The sequence below is a fragment of the Engraulis encrasicolus genome, chromosome 23, assembly GCF_034702125.1.
Source record: "Engraulis encrasicolus isolate BLACKSEA-1 chromosome 23, IST_EnEncr_1.0, whole genome shotgun sequence".
NCBI lineage: Eukaryota > Metazoa > Chordata > Actinopteri > Clupeiformes > Engraulidae > Engraulis > Engraulis encrasicolus.
Genome location: NC_085879.1, coordinates 21,430,466 through 21,455,776, shown reverse-complemented (window position 1 = coordinate 21,455,776; position 25,311 = coordinate 21,430,466). Strand labels below are relative to the sequence as shown.

At 44.7% G+C, this 25,311-nt stretch overlaps 2 protein-coding genes across 6 annotated transcripts in view; both read right to left on the bottom strand.

Annotated features, from left to right (window-relative positions):
* prom1a (prominin 1a) overlaps positions 1 to 3,905 on the bottom strand; it is a 145,535-nt gene extending 141,630 nt beyond the window's left edge. For all 4 annotated transcript variants that reach the window (XM_063190621.1, XM_063190620.1, XM_063190622.1 and 1 more), the window contains exon 1: positions 3,348 to 3,905. In XM_063190621.1, the coding sequence (XP_063046691.1) occupies positions 3,348 to 3,615 (268 nt within the window). In that variant the 5' untranslated portion in view covers positions 3,616 to 3,905. The remainder of the gene's footprint in view (positions 1 to 3,347) is intronic.
* A 7,263-nt stretch (positions 3,906 to 11,168) lies between these two features.
* The window catches only part of tapt1a (transmembrane anterior posterior transformation 1a), a 31,022-nt gene continuing 16,879 nt past the window's right edge, over positions 11,169 to 25,311 (bottom strand). For both annotated transcript variants that reach the window (XM_063190732.1, XM_063190733.1), the window contains 10 exons: positions 25,299 to 25,311; positions 24,730 to 24,827; positions 23,916 to 23,985; positions 22,621 to 22,701; positions 20,572 to 20,681; positions 19,362 to 19,421; positions 19,127 to 19,195; positions 18,674 to 18,750; positions 18,059 to 18,243; positions 11,169 to 13,396 (listed from right to left, as the gene is read on the bottom strand). The exon at positions 25,299 to 25,311 is cut by the window's right edge and continues 123 nt beyond it. In XM_063190732.1, the coding sequence (XP_063046802.1) occupies positions 13,098 to 13,396; positions 18,059 to 18,243; positions 18,674 to 18,750; positions 19,127 to 19,195; positions 19,362 to 19,421; positions 20,572 to 20,681; positions 22,621 to 22,701; positions 23,916 to 23,985; positions 24,730 to 24,827; positions 25,299 to 25,311 (1,062 nt within the window). In that variant the 3' untranslated portion in view covers positions 11,169 to 13,097. The remainder of the gene's footprint in view (positions 13,397 to 18,058; positions 18,244 to 18,673; positions 18,751 to 19,126; positions 19,196 to 19,361; positions 19,422 to 20,571; positions 20,682 to 22,620; positions 22,702 to 23,915; positions 23,986 to 24,729; positions 24,828 to 25,298) is intronic.

The window sequence follows — 25,311 nt, the reverse complement described above, 5'->3', positions numbered from 1 at the left end:
TACCAGTGAGTACCAGAGAATGCACATTCATATCCGCCTGACAAATCCAACTCAAATCAAAAGCAGAAGCCAGCCCCCCGTAACATGAAATGGCTGAGGATGTGTGGGAGGTGGCAAGCACCCACACACGAGGATGCCAAGGAGGACTGGCATCATAGGTCATACAGTACGAGATGGCACGCTGCCTACTCTACAACGTACAGTACTATGTAGGGCACAGATGAGGGTGGGGTGGGGGGTAGGGTGGTGGTGGTGTAGGGATACCACATTACTCCAGCTTTAATGCCTACAGCACTCTGTTTCCCTGGAAACTGCTTCTGACCCAACCATAAACGCAAGAGCTTCCTCCTTCCTCTCCCCCTCCTCATGTTGTTTTTTTTCTTTTTCTTTTTTCTTTTTTTCAGGAGTGAGTGAGCAGGTTTCCAACAGCAACTAACACCTGTGGTAATGTGAGGTTTACTCGGAAGATGACACGAGAGGGGGAAGTGAGGTGGTTTGACGAAGATGGCCCATCTCTCTCTCTCTCTCTCTCTCTCTCTCACACACACACACTCTCTCTCTCTCTCTCTCTACATATATATATACTGTATATTCCTACCTCTATCTATCTGACTATCTCTCTCTCTCTACCTCTATCTCTCTCTCTTTCTCTCAATCATTCTGTTTCATCCTGAGCAAACAACCACCTCTATTGCAATAAGTCGTGAGAAGTTTTTTAGAAGAGATAGAAAAAAAAACCTCCACTCTCACCCGTTGGGATCTAATCATGAATTAACAAGGCTAAACGAACACACTGCCCTCCTAATGAAAAGAACTGTCTAACGCCGAGTTCCTTTTATGTAACACAGTTTTTCATATCTCTCTCTCTCTCTCTCTCTCTCTCTCTCTCTCTCTCTCTCTCTCTCTCTCTCTCTCTCTCTCTCTCTCTCTCTCTCTCTCTCTCTCTCTCTCTCTCAGACTTTTAGCTCCTGAACAGACATTGGCAAACAAGTCAGAATGGTTTTGGGCCAAGGACTATTTTGTGTGAAAGGGGGTGGTAACTCTTTAGGAGGGGGGAACCCGCTCGCTCTGGATGACTGGATCTGCATCTAGTAGTAGATAGAAAGAAGGAGGTGGACCAGAGCGGACCAGACAGAGAGCTCTTCAGAAAAGCTGAGGGGAAATGAGAGAGGAAGTTGTGTGATTGCTCAAGGGGGCCAGGGGAATGAGAGTATGAGCCAAAGAGAGAGACCAACCAACATCCCCCCATTCACCTCCTCCCCTCACCCACCTACCCAACCAGGACTAGCAAACTAACAAGATGCACACACACACGCACGCATGCGCGCACGCACGCACGCACGCACGCACACACACACACGCACACACACACACACACACCCTCTCTCTTGCACATATATCTTACATGCACACACCAAACGTGTGCATATACAAAATGCATGCACTGCACACACCTATACACACACACATACACACACACACACACAAGGCAACACAGGACTCCCTTTATCAATGAATCTAAGCACGTCACACTGCTGCTTGCCACCACAACCTTCACCTCTCTCTCTCTCTCTCTCTCTCTCTCTCTCTCTCTCTCTCTCTTTTCCTCTCTTCCTCCTTATACTTCACAGAGCAGAGAGAAAAGAGGAAAAAAAGCAGCCTAAACAGAACAGAACACCAGTGAACCATGAGCATCTCCTATATGATGTGATATTCAGTGGACGGTGAAATGTGTTCTACAGTACACACAGAGGGGACGAATCAAGGAGGTGCCAGTAGATATGTGATGATGGGCAATACATATCCCCACTGCTGCTCCAGCCGTAATAGGTCTGCTGCTGCACTGTCTCAACGCTCATGTGACACAGACACAGGCAAAGATGGATTAGCGCTGTCCCACATTAATATGACAGCCAGGGCCTCCCTCTGCAGCTATATATGTGGCCTGACAGCAAACAAGCTGGTCAAATCAAATGCTGTAGCCCCTGAATGCAAGCTGTACCTCCAGTGGCACGCTGTAATAGTCATGGTACTACAATTCTATGACATAACACAGGACCTTTTGTAATGAACTATGACTTGGTCATTGTCATTCTGGTATGGGTTAAGTGTGATGCAAACCAACAACTTGTAGCCTACTCTGACAAAGGTATAACAATAATAAGTCCCAAATTAATTCTGGCAATCATAAACAATTGAATCGTTCAAAAAATGGTTTAAATTATTATGAATTACAAAAGGTTGTATTGCATTATCACTCCAGATCACTGGCATGCATTAGCATCATTCATGTAAAAGCATGACATTTCTATGCAAATCAATAATGTAGCACCATGCAAAGGCAAATAATCTCCAGTAGTAAACAGTGAGCAATTATGAGGTAAATTGTGCATTATAAAAGGTCTAATGGTATTATGTAAGAGAGAGGTAATTATTCCGGATCACGCACACGCACATGAGCAAAATGATCCTGCACTCTACCTGCACCACACAAAGGATTGTTTCATAACAATCTCTCCAATCCAATTAATTGTCAATCAATTACTGTCTAGTTAGGGGTTATTACTATTGCCGGGTGTCAAGCGCCCCACACACTGTGCCTGCATGCAACACATTGGAAAATAAAAGCACAGCAACATATGGCATCGCAGATTAGGGGATTACTTCATTAAGAAGGTGAGTCGCAGAGGGACCTCAGGCCTAATCTCGGGCCGCCTTTATCGATGAGCACAGCACAGTGAGACAAGACGGCTCTGAGATATACGCTGCGGTGCTCGCTCTGTGCGAGATACCTGCAGCTGCAGTGTACAGTAGTGGGTGTGAACAGGGTGGTCTGCATGACAGTGTGAGAACTGCATGACAGTGTGTGAAAGGGAGAACCTTAACACAGATTCTGCAATACAAGCATATTGTAGCATATACCCAGTACCTCAGTAATCACACCGTTGCGCTTGCATGATGTGCATGACAGGCTGTCGTTAGTTAAGCGAGACAGGTGTTGGGGGTAAACGATGTCTCACACCAAAAGTAATGGGGACTTCCATAATCATGAGGCAGCGCGTGACGCTCGGACCTACGCTACCTTAATTGCGCTCGTGAGTGAGAGCGCTCATCATTATTCCCGGGAACACGGCACAGATTTCCATGACTAGTCGTGTGAATTGAAACGTATTTAATGACATTGGGCTTCACTGACCACTACAGAGTGGCTTCAGGCAGGCAAAGCGCACTGAAGCTAAATAGCTCAGCGCTGCTCAAACTCGCCTCGGCCAAACTGTAGGTCAGTGTGTGTGCGTGTGTGGACCTCAACATCACCACCACCGAAAGAGAAAGAGAAGTGAGCTTACCCTCGGGAAATGGATTGGGCTGAACCAGGTGCAGAAAAGCGTGAACCATTTGAAATAGAATCCCAATGGGTCCGGGCTCATAGTGGGCCACCGTCTCGTAAACTCCGGCTGGAACGTAGCCGAAATCCAAAGTTCTTATCGGAGCCGCGGTGGTTGTGGTGGTCTCCGGTTCCGGAGTTGTAACGTCAACTTCACCAGACGTCAAACCCCAGCACAAGAGAAGCAGTCCCGCTTTCCAAGCCATGCTCCTCATCGGTCCAGATACCATCACCAGAATAAAAACAAAAACAACACCACTTATCGAACTAGTGAGCTACAAGAAAACAGTACGTCCAACCTGTCCACGACCAGTGCGCGTGTAAAATTCTTCAGCAAGGCAACTGAGGAAAAGGGCTCAAAAGCACAGAAAGTGATGGACTCGCAGGTCTCACGTCCTGCTGTCCGACGATATATTCATGATTCTCATAGTTCCGCTGGCTGTCGCCCGCTCCTCGGCGGCACTGGCAATGTGGGCTCTCGGTGCGGTGCTGCTCCGTGTCCCCGCTTCGAGTCTCCGCAACCGAGTTAACGGCTAGTGAGCATCTGTGCTGGAGGCGCGTCTCGCAGGATGCGTGCACGCGCCGCGCAATCCCATCTCCCTCCCTCGCAGCACAGGGACTACATTCGGTTGCTGGGAGAAGAGCAGCAAGCGATCACGCGGGAAGCGCGCTCCCTGATGGTGGGAAAGGGAAGCAACTGCTGTCCAGATGATATTCCATTGGTCAGTGTGTTGAAGTAGTGCTGACCTCTTGAAAAAGGCCAGACTGCTGTCACAGGCAATGAACTGAGTTCACCTTTCTACCCAAAAAATGCAGTAATACCAAGCAAATTTATCAGAGTAAGCCCAGGGAGTTATGTGCTTACGGGTGGCGACGACACAGAGGGATAGGGAGAGAACCAGAGAGATAGATAATATTAATCAAACTGTGAGGAAGTTGGCATAAAATTCATACATTTCAAACATTCCAATATTTAATCAGACTTTTCATTACCAGACAACCCAAACTGGCACAAACTCATAAACCCTGGGTTTCTGTGGCATATTGCTCCCAGCATTTAAAAAAAAGATTAATTTGGACAAGTTATCAAACGCCGTGACAGTAGCAGCAAACTGTGCAGTGGATGTGATGTGAGCAGAAGTGGTCTTGAGTTCTTTCCAGAACGGACGGGTTGCTTGACGAATTCTGTCTTAATTCTAATTACCAAATCAGAACTCACAGTGGGGGGCTAAAGGGAAAGTAGCCTACATGTGTAATGAAGCAGAAAGAAGCATGAGGGGAAAAAACACACACAACATCTTCAAACGGCCTGCATGGGTCTCAGAAGCAGAATAAAATCCAACAATATCAAACAGAGAGAAACATTTTGTAGAAGATATGGTGGAAGGAAGGACCCCTCTTGGTGAAAGGCAGGGATGGGCAACTTTCATGGTAAGGAGGGCCTCATTTTTTCCATCACCACCCTTGGATGGCCGGAGGGTCATATGAACACGGATCTGACTGGCATTTGCAGTTTCGAGTTGCAGTTCCTCAATGACTGCTGAAATAGTTTGGAAGGAAGAGGAGTGTTCTCTATCGGTATAATTTCAAACGATTGATTCAGTAGTAGTTTATTTTTATTTTTATCTGAAGTATGTTTTTTTTTAAAAAATATATATTTTTAGGGGCTTTTATGCCTTAATTTGATAGGACAGTCTGAGATGGTGGCAGGAAGTGAGTGGGACAGAGAGACGGGGTGGGATCGAGAAATGACCCCGGCTGGACTCGAACCGGGGTCCCCGTGGTCATGCAAGCCCAAATGTGGGGGACTTAACGCGCTGCGCCAGAAGTATGTTTTATCTATGGGCCACACTCAGTGAGGAGGTGGCCGTGGGCCAAATGTGTCCTCCAGCTGCATATCCTTGTTGTAATTATTTTTTGTATTAAGGGCATTGGAAATGTACATTGTAGGGTGACAGTTATCACATTGCAGAGTTTAAAGCTGGTAGGGAAGAATTGAAGTTCATCAGTCCAAGAGTTAATATGTCAGTGACGCCCATGCTCTAAAACGTCCATATGCCCTAAAATGAAAAACTGCCATTCATTATCACAATGTCTTAAATGTCCAGTACAGTGATACTGGAGTGGAAAATGAAGCAGTCAACATAGGCCTAGTTTCATTTACTCAAATTTGAACCACCTCACAAACGTTTCAGTCCGCACCCTCCGTCATTGTGAAATATGGTAATATCTCACACTGAAGAAGGGTGTCAGCCAAAAGTATTTAGGTAAGAGTAAGAGTATGAAACAGTTATGCGCTTGCTTGATTTCCCTAAATCTTTCATTTATTATCGAGAAAGCACAAGCACCCAGATCAATGAATATGACAGGGTGTTGAGGGTGCTTCCTTGTTTTTTCTATTAGTGAAGTGATTCCCATTAGTGATGACACAGCACACACCACAGCTCATGCTGCACACCCTCAGCATTGAACCCATCACTGGCAGCTATGGCAACAGCGCCCAGGGAGCAGTATGTAGAGACAGAGCCAAGCTTTGGACACCTCATTCGCACGCAGGGGAAAATAGAGGAGAGTAAATCTTTGCTGTGTTAATTCAAGAGAGTCAAATTTAACTCTCTCCTGGTTGGTCCTACTCTCAAAGTGTTGAATTAACAAAATGTTTATGTTTTTGTATTCACAACAACCTGTTGCAGTAGAGAATTGTAACCTGTTCAAGTCCAACTTCCTAGTCAAGCTGTATGAGCTTGAGCACATTCTTATAAATATGACATGTGAAACACCTGAGATATTGTCAGTCAGATATGACAGTCACGGGGGCGCTGTGGCGCAGCGCGCTAAGCCCCCCACATTTGGGCTTGCATGCCCACCCACGGGGACCCCGGTTCGAGTCCGGCCATGGTCATTTCCCGATCCTCCCCTGTCTCTCTGTCCCATTCGCGTCCTGTCACCATCTTCGACTGTCCTGTCAAAATAAAGGCATAAAAGCCCCTAAAAATATATTTAAAAAAAAAAAAAAAAACTAAAAGATATGACAGTCACAACTATTTCCCATAAACAAGACACACTTTGCCCTTTTTGTCACAGACCAAACAATGCAGAAGAGACTACCAGTTTTGTGACCAGCGTCCAGTATGACCAGCCTCTGTATTAACACAGCCACATCAGAGAGACAGTGTTTAGACAAGATCGCTATCAGCTGTCTGTATCGTACCATCCTGCACAGACAGTATCCCCTGGGATGATCTTGTCCACAGAAAGGTCTACAATAGCTACACATGTTAGTAGGAAAGGAAGTGATGCAACACGGAAAAAAACAGGCCCCCGCACACAATGCGATTTAGCGCCTAGAGGATACACAGGTTAGGGTTAGGGTTCACGATATAGGCCGTCTCGTCTGTACTGTAGGGGAGACTACAATTAAGTAGCCAGGCTACACCCTCCTAGTGACGCAACACCTTTGCCGGCGTTGCTTCAAGTCGAATCGAGATTTGAAAGTCTATGATAATCAGGCTAACAGCTAAGTACACTTTAACTTTTTTCATTTTCCACACACAAATTAGACTATTAAAAGGTACTCAAAAGAATGTTTAGAGACAGAACATATCTTCAGAGTGTGGGCAAATATATAATCAAGAAATTATACCTCTAAGTTGTTAAATTTTTGAGCAATTAATCAAACAAAAAGGTGTTCTTTTGTCTCAACCATACCCTAGCTTAACCTTAACCCTAACCTTAGTGAATATCCTTTAGGCCCTCAATCGCCTTGTGTGGGATATTTTTTTCTACACTACATTACATCACTTCCAGGCTTCTCTAGACATGTGCAGTACATGTTTATGTGTGCAAGATCACTGCAAGTGCTGCTTTGTGGGATGGTACCATACAGGTGGCCGATATCCCTCTGACGGACCCTGGGCAGGCTTAGAGCCCCTGTTGAGAAAAAAACTTGTGAAGAACAAAGTAAGGAGAGATCTGGCAGTGATGTGATTGATGTGGAAAAAACAGGCCCCACACACAATTCGATTTAGCGCGGAGAGGATACACAGGTTAGGGTCAAAGTTCACGATATCGGCCGCTTGTATGGTACCGTCCCACAAAGCAAAACTTGCGGTGATCTTGCACACAGAAAGATCTAGAATACGTAACTGCACATGTCAGGAGGAATCTGGCAATGATGTAATGTGGGGAAAACAGCCTACGTGCACAATGCGATTTAGCACCTAGAGGATACACAGGTTAGGGTTAAGGTTCACTATGTGTATATGGGCTGTCTGTATTTTGCCGCCCCACATAGCAGCCGTTTGGGGATCTCTGGCCCACAGAAGGATGTAGGCCTACTGCACATGTCTACAGGAGCCTGGAAGTGATGTAATGTAGAGAAAAAGCAGCCCACACAAGGCGATTGAGGGCCTAAAGGATATTCACAAAGGTTAGGGTTAAGGTTAAAGGTTAAGGTTAGTATGACGTATGAACAACGTACATGGGAACGTATATAATTGTAGCCTACGTGTGGTTGCATATAAGGACATTTACAGTTACATGTGTGTAAAATTCAAGACACATCTGAAAGTTGTCCAAAATATTTTTTATCTTTCATGCTTTGTATGTTTTTCATCTCACAGAGTAGCTATATGAATATGTCCACTGCGGAGCATAAAGTCAGATTTCCACGTTTTGCGATAGTGTCGTCAGGTCAGATTCTGCAAGTCCAATTTTCAGCCCACAAATACAGAAGCGCTTGGGAGAGTGTCTTCCTGTTAATGACTCATTTAAGAATCCTCTGACTTGTGAAGGTGATTAATTAGCCCAGTTGGCCTTTAAAGGCCAAATTTAAAAAATCGTTCTTTTATGGTCCATGTACTTTGTACGGATCATGAAAAACAATAATGTGTAACATCACATACATTTAGAGTATGTCAGTTATTGTATGGTTGAAATTGGGTTTTATGTTAGGTTAGGATCTAATAATTAATATATAGTGCAAGTACCAAAAGTAAAGATCAAGTTTTTGGTCTTTTATTACCGGTATTTTATTTTTGACAGGACAGTGAGAGATTGTACAGGAAACGAGTGGGGAGGGAGAGAAATGGGGAAGGTTTGGCAAAGCATCTGGGCCGGAATCGAACCCGGGTTGCCGGCGTAGCAGCCATTAGAGCCACGGTGGGACTTGTAAAATATTTATTTTTATACATTATGACAGACACTGCAACAGCCAAGGGGCCATTGAGATAAGATGTTACTTAGGGTATATACCAACCGCTGGGCAGGTCCTCTTCTTAGAACTGTAGAGAAGGAAGGTCACATGCAAGTCACTGGGTTGTCTCTGGATTGCACCACAGACGACTCGCTCTACTGCCCAGCCTGGACTCTGGACAGAGAGAGAGAATCCTCCTGGGAGAGGAGCACACACCGAGGAGACCTGGAGGACACGCGGGCCAAGAGGAGGCTTAAGAAGCTTAGCGATTAGCAAAGCTAGCAAGCCCTGTAGGTGTGTGGTCCTGTGTGCAGGGCCGGGGACAAAGTCATCTGAAGGGCCCCCCTCCTCACCCAGTGCATGTAATATAACAAAGACCCAAATCTGGGCCTCTTCTCACCCTGGGCCCAGGACAACTGACGCCTTTGGTCCCCCGTCGGCCTCCCTTAGTGTGTGTGTGTGTGTGTGTGTGTGTGTGTGTGTGTGTGTGCCTTTGTGTGTGGAAACAGGTGGATTTTACCTGTCCATGGAATTCCCTCACCTTGTCTGCATGCTGTAATGGTATCTTACACAGACAGCCAGGTTAACAAAGGGTCGGGGTCATGACCTATGGAGGCGTGTCTAAGTGACTGTGTGTGTTTGTATTGTGTCGTGTGTGTGGGAGGTGGGGTTGGTCTGCATTAGCAGGTGGTTATGAGCCTATGACGTATGTACTATGACATACACATGCTACTTCTGTACACATGCATACTATACACATGAAAAAATGACGTTTTGCCTTAGGTTTGCCTGGCATTTGTGATAGGACAAGTACACTTAAGGACACTTTATACAGTATACATTATACACATTACACTGCATCTATACAGTGCAAAAAGTGTCTATGCTCTATCTACGGTGTGTGTGTGTGTGTCTACCATTGCAGGTGCATGGAGGCTGGAGGAAGTGGAGGGTCAGGGGTGGAGGGCCAGGCCCAGGGGTGGGTTTGCACATATGCTGATCTGATTATATCAGAAACACCCACCTCTAACCACTGCTGCCACCCACGACACACGCATATCATTATACTGAGGACACTTGTCTGAATTTCAATTTAATAGGTAGATTCATTCAAAAGCCATATAGGTTGAGGGATACGTTTATGCTAAATAATGGAAAATGGCCGCTCTTGAAGTCAGTGTTTTCAATATAATATTATTTAACAACATTGTAACAAAGAGTGTAACAAGAAATGTATGAACAGTGTAGGGTAAATATTGAATTAGGGTGTACAAAAGAAAAAACATATTGTGATTTCGCTTGATACGCTCTAATCGGCAAATGTTCAAATGCGGAGTGACATTGGGAGTGTGTAAGCAGATGAAGAGGGCTACGACAGGTGCAGGTTAAGATGCTGCACGGCTTTAGTGATCATAATAATCCCTTATGAGCATTATATTACACCATATGGCCCCACATCTTTATAGGACTAGATTAACAGGTGAGCCCCTCATTGTCCATGCAAGTAAAAAAAAAGGTAAAAAGGTAGGCCTAATTGTAAGAAGTTCTTTGTGGATGCGTAAGGGGGTATTAAGTACTGAGAAAAACGTACAGTATCACCAGGATAAGAAAAAAAAGAGTAGGGTGTAATGTACCTGTCTATTGGCGGTCTAAATGCAGCTCAAGTTCTGCATTAGTGGGTGAGCAAGCCACGGCTCGTGACTTCTGCGTCAAATGATCAGAGGAACTGACATCAAAGGGTGAATAACTGATGTTGCCATGTACTGTACGGGGCTGAAACAGGTTAAGACACAGCTACCTCTCATGTCTTCATCCCAAATATAGCACGTCATGACATGTGACAAATGCATGATGTACTTATGTGACAGAGGTCATCTTGCACCCATTCGTCCCCCTCGGGATGCGAACCTGCGACCTCGTCACCTACATCAGTTCGGAAATGGGAGACACAGTTTCGATACCGCTGGACTAAAGGACCAGTCCCTCAGCCCAACGGCATCGACACTGTATGAGGCTATCGGGAGGGAGGTTTTACTAACGTTCCACGCCAACTCTGCTACTGTAGTTAGACTCCGTTACACTTATACATTATGAGGTGAAATAATGTGATACCAGAATTCTGAAACATTTCAGTACTTTGTCTGCAAAACTGCTGTCTGTTTGACAAGTAAATATGCTTATTAGTGAGTAGATGTTAATGAAAAATGATAAGATTTGCGAGGCATACACTCTGAAAATAAACTTTAAAACATCTCATGATTTTTCACAGGTATGTGGGCATGTAAATAAACTAGAGATGCACCGGATCCTGATTTTTAGGATCCTGCCGGATACCAGATCCACTGCTTAAGATCCTGCCGGATCCGGAACCGGATACCGGATCCTACGAAAGGGTTGAAACACATAGCCTACTCGCACACGTGGGCCCTTTTTATCACGTTGGCTCAAACTATTTTGACTGAAAAGCCTCGGCTACCGGATCCTGGAACCGGATCCGGATCCTGTGAAAAACCCTATTATCCTGCCGGATCCGGAACCGGATCTTGGATCCTGTACATCTCTACTATAAACTAAATAAATACAAGGAAATTACAAAATAATGTTTATTTGTCATTCACAAAACAGTGTTTAAAACAAGATGTTAACCTGAACACGTGAAATTATTGACACACATTTTCAGTATTTGCCACTTTGGAAGAGTTAGAAAAATACTTCATGAGTTCAGCCGATAACTCCTATATAAGTACCTTCCTGTATGACCGGCAGTCGTTAAAAATAGAACCATTTTTTATTACTATTACTATTTTTTCAAACCAACAAAAACAATGACAGAAAATAAATTAAAGCCATGTGTTACTGAACAAAAATATGCTCGCTTCCATTACAGACATGAAAATCCTACAATTGTCGAACAACATTCAACACATGAACAACAAAAAGACAAAAAGAAATCAAACACCTTTTCAAGTCAATGTTAACGTCACATCTCGTGTCTGTGCGGAAGAAGCAGACGTGCGACGTTAGCTGATCCAACCAAAGTACATAAACGTAACGTCACTGTTGATCCAGTGACTCCGGTCTGTACCATTTGCATCAGGCTTACAGCAGTTACCACAGCATTGTGATGACATAGCAATAACACGGTTAAACATAACTCTTTTAATTTAGGATTATCATAAAAGTGGTAATCAAACGATAACTTTTAACGATAATGTTTTGGCTACATGGTATATATATATTTTTTTTATAAATGAACATTTAAAAGTTTGTGGAAAGGCAATGGTTAACAATCCTTATCAAAAATGTTTGGGGACAATTAACTGAAGACACCATAACCATAATTGAAAATGAACTCAACCTATATTAGAAATGCTTAAAAAAAATCGAATCATCTCATTCATTGTCTCAAACCATGTAAACATAAAAAAAGCATTACAAGGAATTGAACCTGACAAAATCAATAGTTACGAACACTTGCAAAGATTAAGACAATGTGGTAAAAAGTGCAAAGTGTCACACCTCTTACTCCTCGTAATAAAAAAATCCCCTGACTCCCAATAGTGTCATTATTAGTATTAATAAGCATCTACACCTGTTAGACATATCACACTTGTTCCAAGTGTGAAATATCCAACATTTTCTGGAAGATTATAAATGGAAGGTTCTAAGAACACTTCGTGCAGCATAACATAACATTTGTCCTGAAGGGATTTATTCTTTTTTTTTTTTTAGCATTCTGGCAATGAAAGCGTTAATTTTGGCAGCATTTTCTATTAAAAACGGGTTCCTTTGTTTTTAAACCATCTATGGGAATTATTGGCAGATGTTTTTTTGGTTCCTACAGAAAAGACTAAGCGCTTCTGTGAGCGGTGCCCATATGTTGCCCACTACTTTTAACTAGAGCAAAAAAATGGCACAGAAAATATATTATCCTTCGATTTCCCATACAAAATGTTTTGGTAAACAGACAAATCTTGAATATATTACATTTTACATCTTAATACATTTTAAATTTTGAATAGAATGTTAAGGGCTTAAAATGTGTATTTATTAAAACAAAAAAAGTTATTCAATCAGCCATTTGGGGCATTTGCCCCGTCCAGTTCAGTTCTTCGTACGAGTCTCTGAGTTTGTTCATCAGTCTTCAGGTATGAAAAGCGCTTCAATCTGAGACCACTTGTCGCTCCTCCCATTTCAATTCCACCAATGACAGGTAGACATTCTGTGCACACTGGGCGTGTCCATGGATACAGAATCCAGCACCTGTACCGGAATGCTAGTTCTCTCCTTTCCGTCCCCACCCTTGAGGAAACATCTCAATCGGGGGGAAGAATGAACAGAGGAGAAAACGGCAGAATGAATAACTTAAAAGCTGGAGAATAATTTAGTGAAAAGAATCCTCATGCTGTCAGTCACTCTCCCTTTTATATTGTATATCCCTCACTGCAGGGCTTTGGCGGTGTGCATAGCTGCTAAAAGGAGTCTGTCGGGCCGCATGCGGGCCACGTCCGGCCCTCGTCAACCAATACGGTTTCCGATTATCATGAAGCGGTCGACGTCCAGTAGGTCCTTCTTGGGCGAGCGGTGTTTGAGCTCTGGGGAGTCAGGAGGGGTGGTGGCCCCCTCTGAAAGAGACGGGGAGGGGGACGTGGGGGGAGTCACCACGCGCTCCGTGGGCTCGGGTTCGGGCTCGGCGGGGGGTGAGTGCTTGGGCACCACTGGGGGCGATGACGACGGTGCCACCGGGGTGATGACCTCAGCACGAGCGGTCGGCTGCTTGGTGATGGAGGTGGCGGGATGCTCCATTTTAGGTGTAGCTGAAGAACAGGGAACACAATTACATAGATGCAGGAGTTAGAAAATGTCATTAAAACAATTTCAAAAGGGCAGCAATAAATAAAACATATAATAAATAAAAAATACATGGTGGTGGACTGCTCTAATTTTGGTGGTGCTACAGAACTGGAAATAACACAGTTGGAGAAAGCTAGTGTTGATAGGAAATCAACTGGACATGCTGGGCCACTTGCTGGACAACAAAACAACTAGTAAGTCATAAAAGAAACTAATTATGCCAAAACAACAAGAACAACTTAAAAAGTCTGGATGTCTGGATGCACTATATTTCTTACAAAGGATGCCAAAAGGAACACACGATGGAGATACACATGGCATGCTGTAGTCCAGCACCAATTGCAAATCCAGTCAGGGGGGCACTGTGGAGAACTCCGGAGAACTCCCCATAGTTTCCCCCAAAGTGCCTAATGCCGTGTTCAGACCAAGAGTGAACGGAGCAACTGAATTCCTTATTTCTCAATGGAGGGCACGCGACCAGCGCTACCAAAGCGAATTCGCCAGGAGCGAAGCAAACTGACCGACCAAAGGGAATTTTAACGACTAAAAGTCATCTTATCTTATGGTAATGAGCTATGGCGCGGTTGGCGAAAACCAATTGGAACGTTCATATCTCTGTCGCTGTATATCGCTGTCAAGCCAGAGCCAATGTGTGATTAGCTAAATCAAAGCATGTCAATGCTGCGTCTGGAGCGAATACAGCGAATTCAAGGCGAAACTTCTTCTGCTACCCACGCTACCAGGCAACATAGTTCGCTCTTGGTCTGGACACGGCATAAGGGCGCTACTTAATTAACCACCTCACTCTGATACATATCCACACATGTACCTATCGTTATCAGTTTACCTCCACTAACAAACTTTTGACTGACAGAGCAAGGCCGCTTGCTGTATTGAGATGATTGAGCTCAAATGGGTTTTCTAAACGTCTTTCCGACCCACATCTTACTAAAAATTCAAAGTGAAAACGTGGCTTGCTTGAAAGAAAACACACAGACACACACAAAGACACACAGACACACACACAGACGACCATCAAGAACAGAGAAATACAAAGCATAACATATTGAACGGCGACATGAAAGATGGAGCAGCAGCACATGAAGAGGAAGATAAATCATCTGACGCTGCAGCAGAGTGTCCTCATGGCTGCAGGGTTACTACCGAGAAAAGCCATCGAAAATACACAGCTTTCATCCATCCTTGGAGTGGAGAGGAGAGTTTTGTGGTCTTCCATGTGTGTGTGTGTGTGTGTGTGTGTGTGTGTGTGTGTGGCGTGAATTTGCATTTGTACGTGTGTATGTGTGCATGAATTTTGTGTTTGTATGTGTGTGCGTATGTGTGTGTGTTGAGTCAATTTGTGTTTGTGTGTGTGTGTGTGTGTGTGTGTGTGTATGTGTGTGTATTAGCGCATGCATGTGTTTGTGTGTATGTGTGTGTGTGTGTATTTGCGCATGCATATGTGTGTGTGTGTGTGTGTGTGTGTGTGTGTGTGTGTGTGTGTGTGTGTGTGTGTGTGTGTATTTATGCATGGGTCTATGCGTCCCAGAGGAAAGCTGGCCCTCTTAAATCCTGACATATCGTAGTATTCTTATGCAGAGATTTGGCAGCGCGGGGCCCTCAGTGGAGCCACTGATCTTTGATGTGACGTGCGGTGACAGATCTGTGGCCTCAGTTCCCTCCCCGCGCTCTCGCAACTACCCCACACGGGTGGCACACACACACACACACACACACACACACACACACACACACACACACACACACACACACACACACACACACACACACACACACACACACACACACACACACACACACACACACACACACACACACACACACACGCATGCACTCACGGACACACGCACAAATGCAAGCACATTGCGCGCACACACACACACAGACACTTCTAGACTCGGCCCCAACAGAGAGGCTGCAGCAGCTTGAAGCTCAGCAGGGACCAGAGGAGGGGAGGAGAAGAGAGGAAGGCAGGGGGAAAGAGAGGAGAAGAGAGGAAGGCAGGGGGGAAGAGAGGAGAAGAGATGAAGATGGGGGGAAGAGAGGAGAAGAGAGGAGAAGAGAGAAAGATGGGAGAGAAGACAGCTGAAGAGAAGAGGAGATGGTAGATGGGGAAGAGTTAGAAAAAGAAGAGGGTATAGGAGAGGACGAGAGGAAGGGAGGGGGGGGTAGAGAGAGATGACGGAAAGAAGAAGAGAGGAGAGCACTGGAGTCGAGAATATGGCAGACGATAGAAGAGGGAGATGAGAGAGGAGAAACAGGGAGGAGGAGAGTAGAAGATGGGAGAGGAAAGAAATAAGAAATAGGATGATAGGAGAAGGAAGAGAAGAAGAAGAGATGAGGAAGTGGGAGCTAAGGAGAGGGGAGAGGGCAGAAGTGGAATAGAGTGGAGGTAAGAGAAAAGAAAAGAGAGTAAAAGAGGATGGGAGGTGTAGATAAGCGGGAGAAAAGAAGGAGAGGAGGGGAGACGGATGTGAGGAAGAAGACAAATAGAGAAGATGAGGGAAGATGACAAAGAGAAAAGGAGAAGGGGAAAAAAGAGAGGAGAGGAGGGAAGATGATGCGAGAGAGGAGTAATGGGGAGGGGAGAGGAGGGGATGGAGCAGAAGAAAGGCAGGGGGGGAAAGAGGAGAGGAGCGACGATGAGGGAAAGAAAAGAAGAGAGATAGAGAGCAAAGGAGGAGAGAAGGATGGGAGTTGAGGAAAGAGAGGAAGAGAGGAAAGGAGTGAATGTGATGAAAGAGGGGAGAAACAGGGAAGAAGAGGATGGTAGGGGGGAAGGTAGGAGGAAAAAGGGTAAAAAGAAGAGCAAAGGTGACGAAAGGAGAGATGGGATGAGGGAAATGAAATGGATAACAGAAAAAAAGAGAAGGAAATATAGCAGAGAAAAGAAGAGCGCTTGGGGGGTGAGAGGCTAAAAGCTTTCAATGAAAAAGCGCAGTGGAAAAAAAGATGGAAATGCAAAGAAATGAGATTGAAGAGAAGAAAGTGAGTGCAAGGGAAAAAAGAAGGAAAGAAAAAAAATCTGTGCAGGGGGAAACGGGTTGAGGCAAAAATAAGAAATAACAAAATCAGGAGGACAGAAGAGAAGGCGGTGAAAGGATGAGTAGGCAAAGCAAATAAAATTTATAGCGCTCAAGGCTGCTGTCCAACTGCCTCTCATATTCTCAAACTACACTGCCTACATGATCAATTTCTGCAGAAATATTGCATTTATAGTACTACACAAGTATTCCACCAACTTTTACTAGACTGAAAAAAGGAGGAGGTGGCATCACAAATAAAAATATTTTCAACTTTGTGTGATTGGAGTAAGTATCCAATTGGAATGCAGAGTTTGGATTATTGACAGTTAACTTCTCACTTTTGCAGTGTCAGTTAAACTCGCAGGAAACCGCAAACTGTCCATGAGCAAGTGGCGAACAAGAGAGTGAGCCAGAAGCAAGTAACTAGTAGCGACGTGTGTGGACGTAGCCTAAGCGAGCAGATATAGCAGTTGTTAAATGTGCATCCTCCCATGCATCCATACTGACTTTAGAAGTTGCAGAGTAGCAATATGGAACAAGCTCACAGGCATTCCATAATACTACCCACCCTCTACTGTGGCAGACACACCCTCCAGAGGGTGTCATTTGGGCTCAGCGTGAGGCTAATGGGACACACATACATCTGACACACACACCCAAACAAATGCACACACAAACGCACACAAACGCACACACACACACACACACACACACACACACACACACACACACACACACACACACACACACACACACACACACACACACACACAAATGCAAACGTACGTACACACAGAGACACACAGAGACACACAGAGACACACAGAGACACACAGAGACACACAGAGACACACAGAGACACACAGACACACTCTGCCCTGAGACTGAGCGACTGGATTAGTTAGCACACTGAAGCAGACTGAGCCCGTGAGGAGAGGAGCAGTCTGTCGCTACAGTAGGCGCTAGGCTAAGCAGAACCACACAGCACACAGCACATCCATCATTCCCCGAGCTTTGAAGAGACGACGACCGCATTTGCCTTTGCTCTGGACACTGGAATATCCTGCTATAGTTTTCAGTGTCTCTTTGAAATAGGGATGGATACATTACGGGTTCATCCCATTATCTAACCTCCAGTCCTTGCCTTGTACTTGAGGCCTCGTGCTAAAAATGAAAGGCAACTTTCCCCCAATCTACATGCTAATTGCAAATGACAGAATGACCTTTCAATTGTGCTTTTGCGAGATATTAAATGAAACGTCTGTCATCAATGACGTCTTGCCTCGCATGATGAGGCCACACACACACAAGGCCAGGACGGGAGGTAAGATAATGGACAGAACACGGTGTGTATCAAGAATTGGGCAGGGGGACAGGTTGCCATTTCTTGCTCAAAGGTGTGCGAGTTCCCCTTGCTTGCTCCTGGGTATCCCTATTGACCGTGTAATTGAAGTGGTGCCAACCTGGCGCACTAACTTTTGTCAAACTTTCCCCCATTCAACACGATATTGACTAAAACTTCTAGAATTGGGCAGGGGGCCACGTTGCCATGTCTGCGCGTTCAAAGCGGTGCCCCACCTGGCATGTTACTGCTGCTGCTGCTGCTGCTGTTGGGCCTGGCTCTGCTGGGCCTGCTGGCTGTCTTGGCGGGCGTGGCCATGGGCGGCTTCCTGAAGAGCTTCTGCTCCATCTCCGCCTGCCGCACGTACTTACACGACTTCCCCAGCAGCACGATGCTGTTCAGCACCTTCAGCGTTATCAGCCTACACACACACACACACACACACACACACACACACACACACACACACACACACACACACGCACACGCACACGCACACGCACACGCACACGCACACGCACACGCACACGCACACACACAGCACAGGGTTAAATATGTAAATAGATTAAATGCATTCATTGGTCTTCTGTATATTTCCTGTGCACTTTGTATCTGCTAATGATGTTGCCTATGATTATGTCCTCCATGGTAAGTCGCTTGGGTTACAAAGTGTCTGCCAAATGCAATGTAATGAAATGTAATGTAATAATGTAAATGCGTTCATATTCAAAAATAGCCTCATTACAACATGTACAGTATATTAAGTCATAATCATGATGTGCAATCAGACTACTCAAAGTTCAAACAGATTTGCTTGTGACTTAAAAACAGGTGTTTGTGTATGGTCTCACCCCAGGTAGAAGAGAAGCAAACAGACAGTTGACAGCGCCCCCTGGATCTTCACACAGCTGATCACCACTCGGATCAACTATGAATAGAGGAAACACACATTCAGATGAAAGCGTCGAAAAAGACCCGTGAAGGGGGGTGCTGTGGCGCAGCGCGCCAAGCCCCCCACACTTGGGCTTGCATGCCCACGGGGACCCCGGTTCGAGTCCGGACGGGGTCATTTCCCAACCCTACCCCATCTCTCTCCACACTCACTTCCTGTCGCACATTCACTGTCCTATCCGAAAAAAAGGCACAAAAAGCCCATAAAAATATCTTACAAAAAAAAAATAAAAAAAGACCCGAAATATACTGAAAACTGAGATGGTGTAAAGATCTAGACATCTGCAATAAATGTGGACAGATGAAGCTAATTAAAAAGGCATTGATATGGGCAATGTAACGAGAGTACTAACCAGCACAGCCAAGGGCAAAGGAATGAAGCCCATTCTCCTGGCTACGGAGTCGCTGTAGTCTGTGTACGCCTGCAAGCAACACACAGACACAAACAACAGACGTCAATACAGACGGAAAGAGAAAACAGGTAAAGATGGATACACAAACGCATACATGTGTAGTACGTGTGCACACAATGTGTCCATCCAATAGAAAAGCAGACACATACAAAATGCATCTGTCTCAAGTACATACGTTTTGCTGCCGACTGCTCATCAGCTCGAAGGCCAGGCTGGCTTTATATTCACTGTACACCTGCAGAGAGAGAGAGAGAGAGAGTGTGAGTGAGTGAGTGAGTGAGTGAGTGAGTGAGTGAGTGAGTGAGTGAGTGAGTGAGTGAGTGAGTGAGTGAGTGAGTGAGTGAGTGAGTGAGTGAGTGAGTGAGTGAGTGAGTGAGTGAGTGAGTGAGTGAGTGAGTGAGTGAGTGAGTGAGTGAGTGAGTGAGTGAGTGAGTGAGTGAGTGAGTGAGTGAGTGAGTGAGTGAGTGAGTGAGTGAGTGAGTGAGTGAGTGAGTGAGTGAGTGAGTGAGTGAGTGAGTGAGTGAGTGTGAGTGAGTGAGTGAGTGTGTGAGTGAGTGTGTGTGTGTGTATGTGTGTGTGTGTGTGTGTGTGTGTGTGAGTGAGTGAGTGAGAGAGAGAGAGAGAGAGAGCGAGAGACAGACAGACAGACAGACAGATTCAAAAAGTCTTTATTCAGCACCGTTTACCAATCACACATTACCAGAAGACACCGATCACACATTTTGAAAGCCCCACACCACAACAAAAAAAGTCCCCGACCCCTTATACACTCATGCTCAGTGAGACAGACAGAGATTACACTAAGTAGAAACCAATTACATTTACACGTGCAGGTTACTGGTACTTCCATTGCCGCCTGTCTTTCTGGGCCATTTGAAATGTGAAGACACGGTAGTAATATGCACCGCCTCAAGGGGAACGCGAGCAGTGTGACTACGCACGCCTTCAGAAATGTGATGCAAGCACTTGATAAGCAGTCTCATGTCTATTTTAGACAAAGTGCCGATTTTAATGCAAGGCTGAATCAGGGCTCTTTGCACATTTCGGAGGATGTTTTTTTATTTTTTTTTAAAGCAAGCCAACTGTGACTGTGAAACTTACTTTAATCAACACTGACAGAGCCAAATCGATCTTGCCAAGGATATTTATGCTGCTGTGCACTAGCAAACAAGAGTTTTTAGAGTGAAAGTTTCCAAGCCCAGAGAGCAAAAGACTAAAAATAAAGTTTTTGCTTAAATTAGTGCCTAAGGACCCTGGTTATTGTGTGTGTGTGTGTGTGTGTGTGTGTGTGTGTGTGTGTGTGTGTGCGTGTGTGTGTGCGTGTGCGTGTGCGTGTGCGTGCCCACGCCTGCGGCCATGGACTGGCAGTGAGGTTTGTTTCTTACATCTGCCGTGATGTCATTGAACTTGGTGATGAAGGCGTGCTTTATCACATCCACAGCAATCTCAGACAAGATCACCATCAGGACGTCTGGACAGAGGACCCACAGATGATCTGCACAACACAAACATTCATTAAGTATGTTATGCAGGGGTGGAACTTAAAAAATTTCCCCACCAGTCACTGTGGCAGGTAGATTCTAAAATCCACCAGTCACTGACAATTTTTACCAGTCACTTTTTTACCAGTTCATATTCAACCGTTCCAAACATTGTAATGCCAAGTAAGATAATTTTATGATCAATATTCAGTACTTTTGATGCCAATAATTCATTACCAATTTGCTTAAATCTTTGATATTGGATGCTGCGTATAATTCAGCATCAACCTGGGCGCCTGTAGAAAAATTTCACCCGTCAAGGTGACTGATGGGTTGACATATTTCACCTGCCAAAGGCAAAATTCACCCGTCATTGGCAGGTGGATGGGTGCTTATTTCCATTCCTGATGTTATGCAGCGGACATGCAGCCTGACCGTAAACATACTGTATGTATAGTAGTAAACACAAACGTGGGTCATCTAAGCATAATATCATTACCATGAGCAATCACAGGGCGAGGAATTACAGTGCTTTTATTCTCTTTGAGTAAGATGAAAATGAACACACAAAAATTAGAGACGTTGGGGAGAAGGGATTGGGGAAAGCACACAGGCTGGATTCAAACCTGCATCCCCTTGTGGACACTTGGTACATGGCCCATTTATCGTAGTATATGTGTGTGTCCCCATGGTTACAGTAATAGACGAATGCACACCCTGCGAAATGTGCAACGACTGATGAAGCAGAATAACTTTTATAACATTTGACTTGATTTTATGACTGTGCCTGTGGGTTTTTCCAATGGCCTCTTCTATTTCAAAATGTGCAGAAACAGTAGTCTATATTTATCATCTGCTGCACCACCACTGAGAATTACTGTAACAGGTGAAGTCCAAGATTGGACATTTTCATTTTACATCATGGCCCATTTACGCTAGCCTGGGCGAATAGCCGACTGTTGACTCCGTCAATCAGTCTGGCAAAAGCCATGAGGAATCCGTCTCCGTGGACGATGGGAGATGGTCTGATCTTACTCTATCATTTAAATTAATTGAAGTTCCAAACTCAAACTAAACCAATATTATAGTGTGCTTTATTAGCATGCCTGTTACGTTATAGCGGCGCAAAAGCATACAAATAACAAAACAAAAGTGTGAATATAGTTACCTTAACCAATCAGTAACGGAGCTCGCGGGTGAGTTCTACGTCACCACTCTCAACTGTTTGCTGATTGGCGAAACACTGAGAGAACCGAGCTCGAGGCTTTTGCCAGACGATGTGCGGAGCCAAAATCTTTGGGTGGAGTACAGAGGATGGCGTCGCAAGGCTACATTTACGCTGTATTATACAGTATGTGTGTAGAATGATACTACTTAACCTTCAACAGTATAAAGAAAACATGCCCTTCACTTCATCCTTCACATCCTATAACATAAGCAGCGGATGCACAGCAGACCGTACAGACTCAGCCAAGACTGTCAGATAATGACTCACGACTAAAAATATACCGGCAGCCGAGCTAATTGGAGAAATTAGCTGGGGTGGGAAACTGGGTTTTAAGAGCTTTGTACATTAACCGGGATTTAAAAGCCGTTATTTACAGCTCATACTCTCACTATTTATCCCATTACTGCACAGGCAGTTTAAGTTCAACTTATGTCTGGCCGGAAAAGATAACAGTGGAGGCTGTAAAATTCCAGCCTTGAAATATCTGTACTGGCCTATAAAATGCTACATGTTCAGTATGCTCCAGTAATGGGGAAGAAGGTTGTATAGAATACTGCAGTTCTGTGCAAATGCTGTTGATTGAGATGCATGTGTGTGTAAGAATGAAAATATATTTGAACCTGTGCATTTCGACGAGTTACAGACACACACATATTTTTTCTCAGCTTGTGGGCAGAGGGACACATTGCTAATGACAATAGGCAACAGTAAGAAAAGTCACTCACCTGCGTTCCAGGAAAACTGCTCCATATTGCGAAGACACACGATAAGCATGAGGATGTAGTTAGTGAATCTCTCCTTGATATCTGTGCGAGGAACAAGAAAAAAGAACTTAATGTCAAACACCTGCAAAAACTCTGAAATGAAGCGGATATTACAGCCAGAGTAGTGAGTCGCTTTGATGTAAACAGGCAAACAACAAACAAACAATCAAACAAAAGAAACCCCCAAGAAGACAGGATTTGACAAATAAAACTAAAAACTCTGGAATGTCGAGACTTCAGAGTTCACTGTGAGAGTGGCGAGAATGTTTGATGTGGCAGAGCTTAAAGCAGAGCCCACAGGAGGCAGCTGGCCGGGCCTCCCGGAGCTCATCACACATTTTAACTGGCCAATTAGCCTAACCAGTGGACCTGGACCAAATGGACCTCTAAATCCTGCCAGGGGATGGAGGGGGAGTGTGTCAGTGTGAATGAGAGAATGAGAGTGTATGAGAAACAGACAGACACAGAGGTAGAGGTAGAGAGAGAGAGAGAGCGGTATAGAGAGAGAGAGAGAGAGAGAGAGAGAGAGAGAAAGAAGAAAACAGAGAGCGATTGAGAGAGCATGCAAGAGAGAGAGAGAGAGAGAGAGAGAGAGAGAGAGAGAATGAGAGAGAATGAGAGAGAACAGAGGGAGAGTGAGGGGGAGAGTGAGAGAAGAGAGAGAAGAGCGAGAAGAGAGAGAGACAGTGAGTGAATGAGCAAGCCAGAGAAAGAGAGAGGGAAACAGAAAGAGAGAGAGAAACAGAAAGAGAGAGAGAAACAGAAAGAGAGAGAGAATGAATGTGTCTGTGTGACTGTGTGTGTGTGTCTCCGTGTGTGCCAGCGAGAATTAAGATTGAGCCCCATTTGTGTCTCTCGTCAGCAGGCAGCAGCGGAGATAAGTGGAGATATCGTGCCACTTACTGGTAGCTATACATCCATCCATCCATTTATATCTATACCGCCTGCTTAGAAACCAACCAACCAACGCAACCCAACTCAACCACAGGCACAGCAGATTACCATATCAAAGCAGAAATATATATACACATACATCCATCTCAATCCACACAGTCATTTCATTCCTCTTACTGAGGAAGCCTTTGGGCTGACTTTCATATGTATACTATATGTAGGCCTCCATTTGGATAAATGGGTGAATCCTAAGGAGGAATGTGTGAATCTTAATGAATCCTAATCCTGGTGCCTGATGATGTATGCATGTAACATGTTGAAGAGGAGAGAGGAGGGTTGTGGTGCCGGTGGAGACTACGCACCGCTGTTTGACATCTGGAAGAGGTTGTTTTTCTCAAACTTCTTGAAGACGCTGCCTTTGATCTCCACAAACTGCAGGACAAACACACATACGCACACATATGCACACACACATACGTACACATATGCACGCGCACGCACACAGCAACAGATCAGACACTTGAAAACAGTAGGCATGTAGTTCCACTTGTAATACTACTGGCAAGTGGCAACTTTGATCAAATATGGATGAAACCTGGCTATAATCTTAGACAGCATCCACTGAGTCTAGAGGATACCTAGACTACCTCAGTCACAACACAAACCTATAATCTGTGTTTAGTGCTTAAGCCCGTCTTATAGAAAAGCCACACTCTCGAATTCTTTTTTTTTTTTTTTTTAGTGGGTTAGCGTGAAAAGCAAACATTTCTTCAGCGTCTAGTAGTGCTTAAGCCTGTGCATTAGACTGCATCAACATCAACCTGCATCTCATGACTTTGGAAAATAAATGTTTATTATGTTTGTTTTGTAATAATGGCACCATTACTGGCTCTGGCTGTAAAAATATTTCACAGCGGTGAAAGCGGCAAAATGATGATTTCTAAATGTTTCTGTTTATTTTACGTTTTGTCAGGTAAGTACCCCTAAGCCGCACATGAAACTGAAAGCCTCAGTCCCTCATCTTTCTCCAATATGCATGGGCACGCAAACATGCGCGCACACTCACACCCACAAAAACACACACACACACACACACACACACCTCCATCTCTATGCTTCTCATTCCTATTACAAAACCTGTGGATAAGGTTTGTCCTGTCTACGAAAGACACGTACGTTGTTGGACATCATGATGGTGAGCAGGGACTTGTTGTGGGAGTTGAAGGCCACGTTGAGGGTGGAGGCCTGCACCATGATGAGGACGGTATGGAGGACTGGGACCAGGAGGGACGACGCTCAGGAAAACACAGAAATAAGCCAGAGGATCCCAACTTTCCCGACTTGGGGCACACTAGCCCAATAAACAATACAACTGAAATTCATACCATAGTCAACAGCAACTCTCACACAATATTTGATATTTACATATTTAAATTATTTCAAGGCCCACTTGGAATACCTTCAGGGCCCACCAGAGGGCCCCAGCCCACAGTTTGAGAAGCACTGCAATAAGCCTTTAGTGTCTGAAGACACGGGCCCTGTTTGTGGTTACTAGAATATCAATGACCAAATCGTAAATGAATACATTAAGCTCAGAAAAAAAAGAGTCACACACAAATTGTCCATCTGTGTGATTAATTATGTAGTAGACAAGTCACTGAGATGCCAAGATGTGAATGCGAGTTTGGATGAGTGCTATGTTTTGGACGAGTGCTATATTGGCCTGCAGGGTTTACAAAGGATACAGACGTAGAAGAC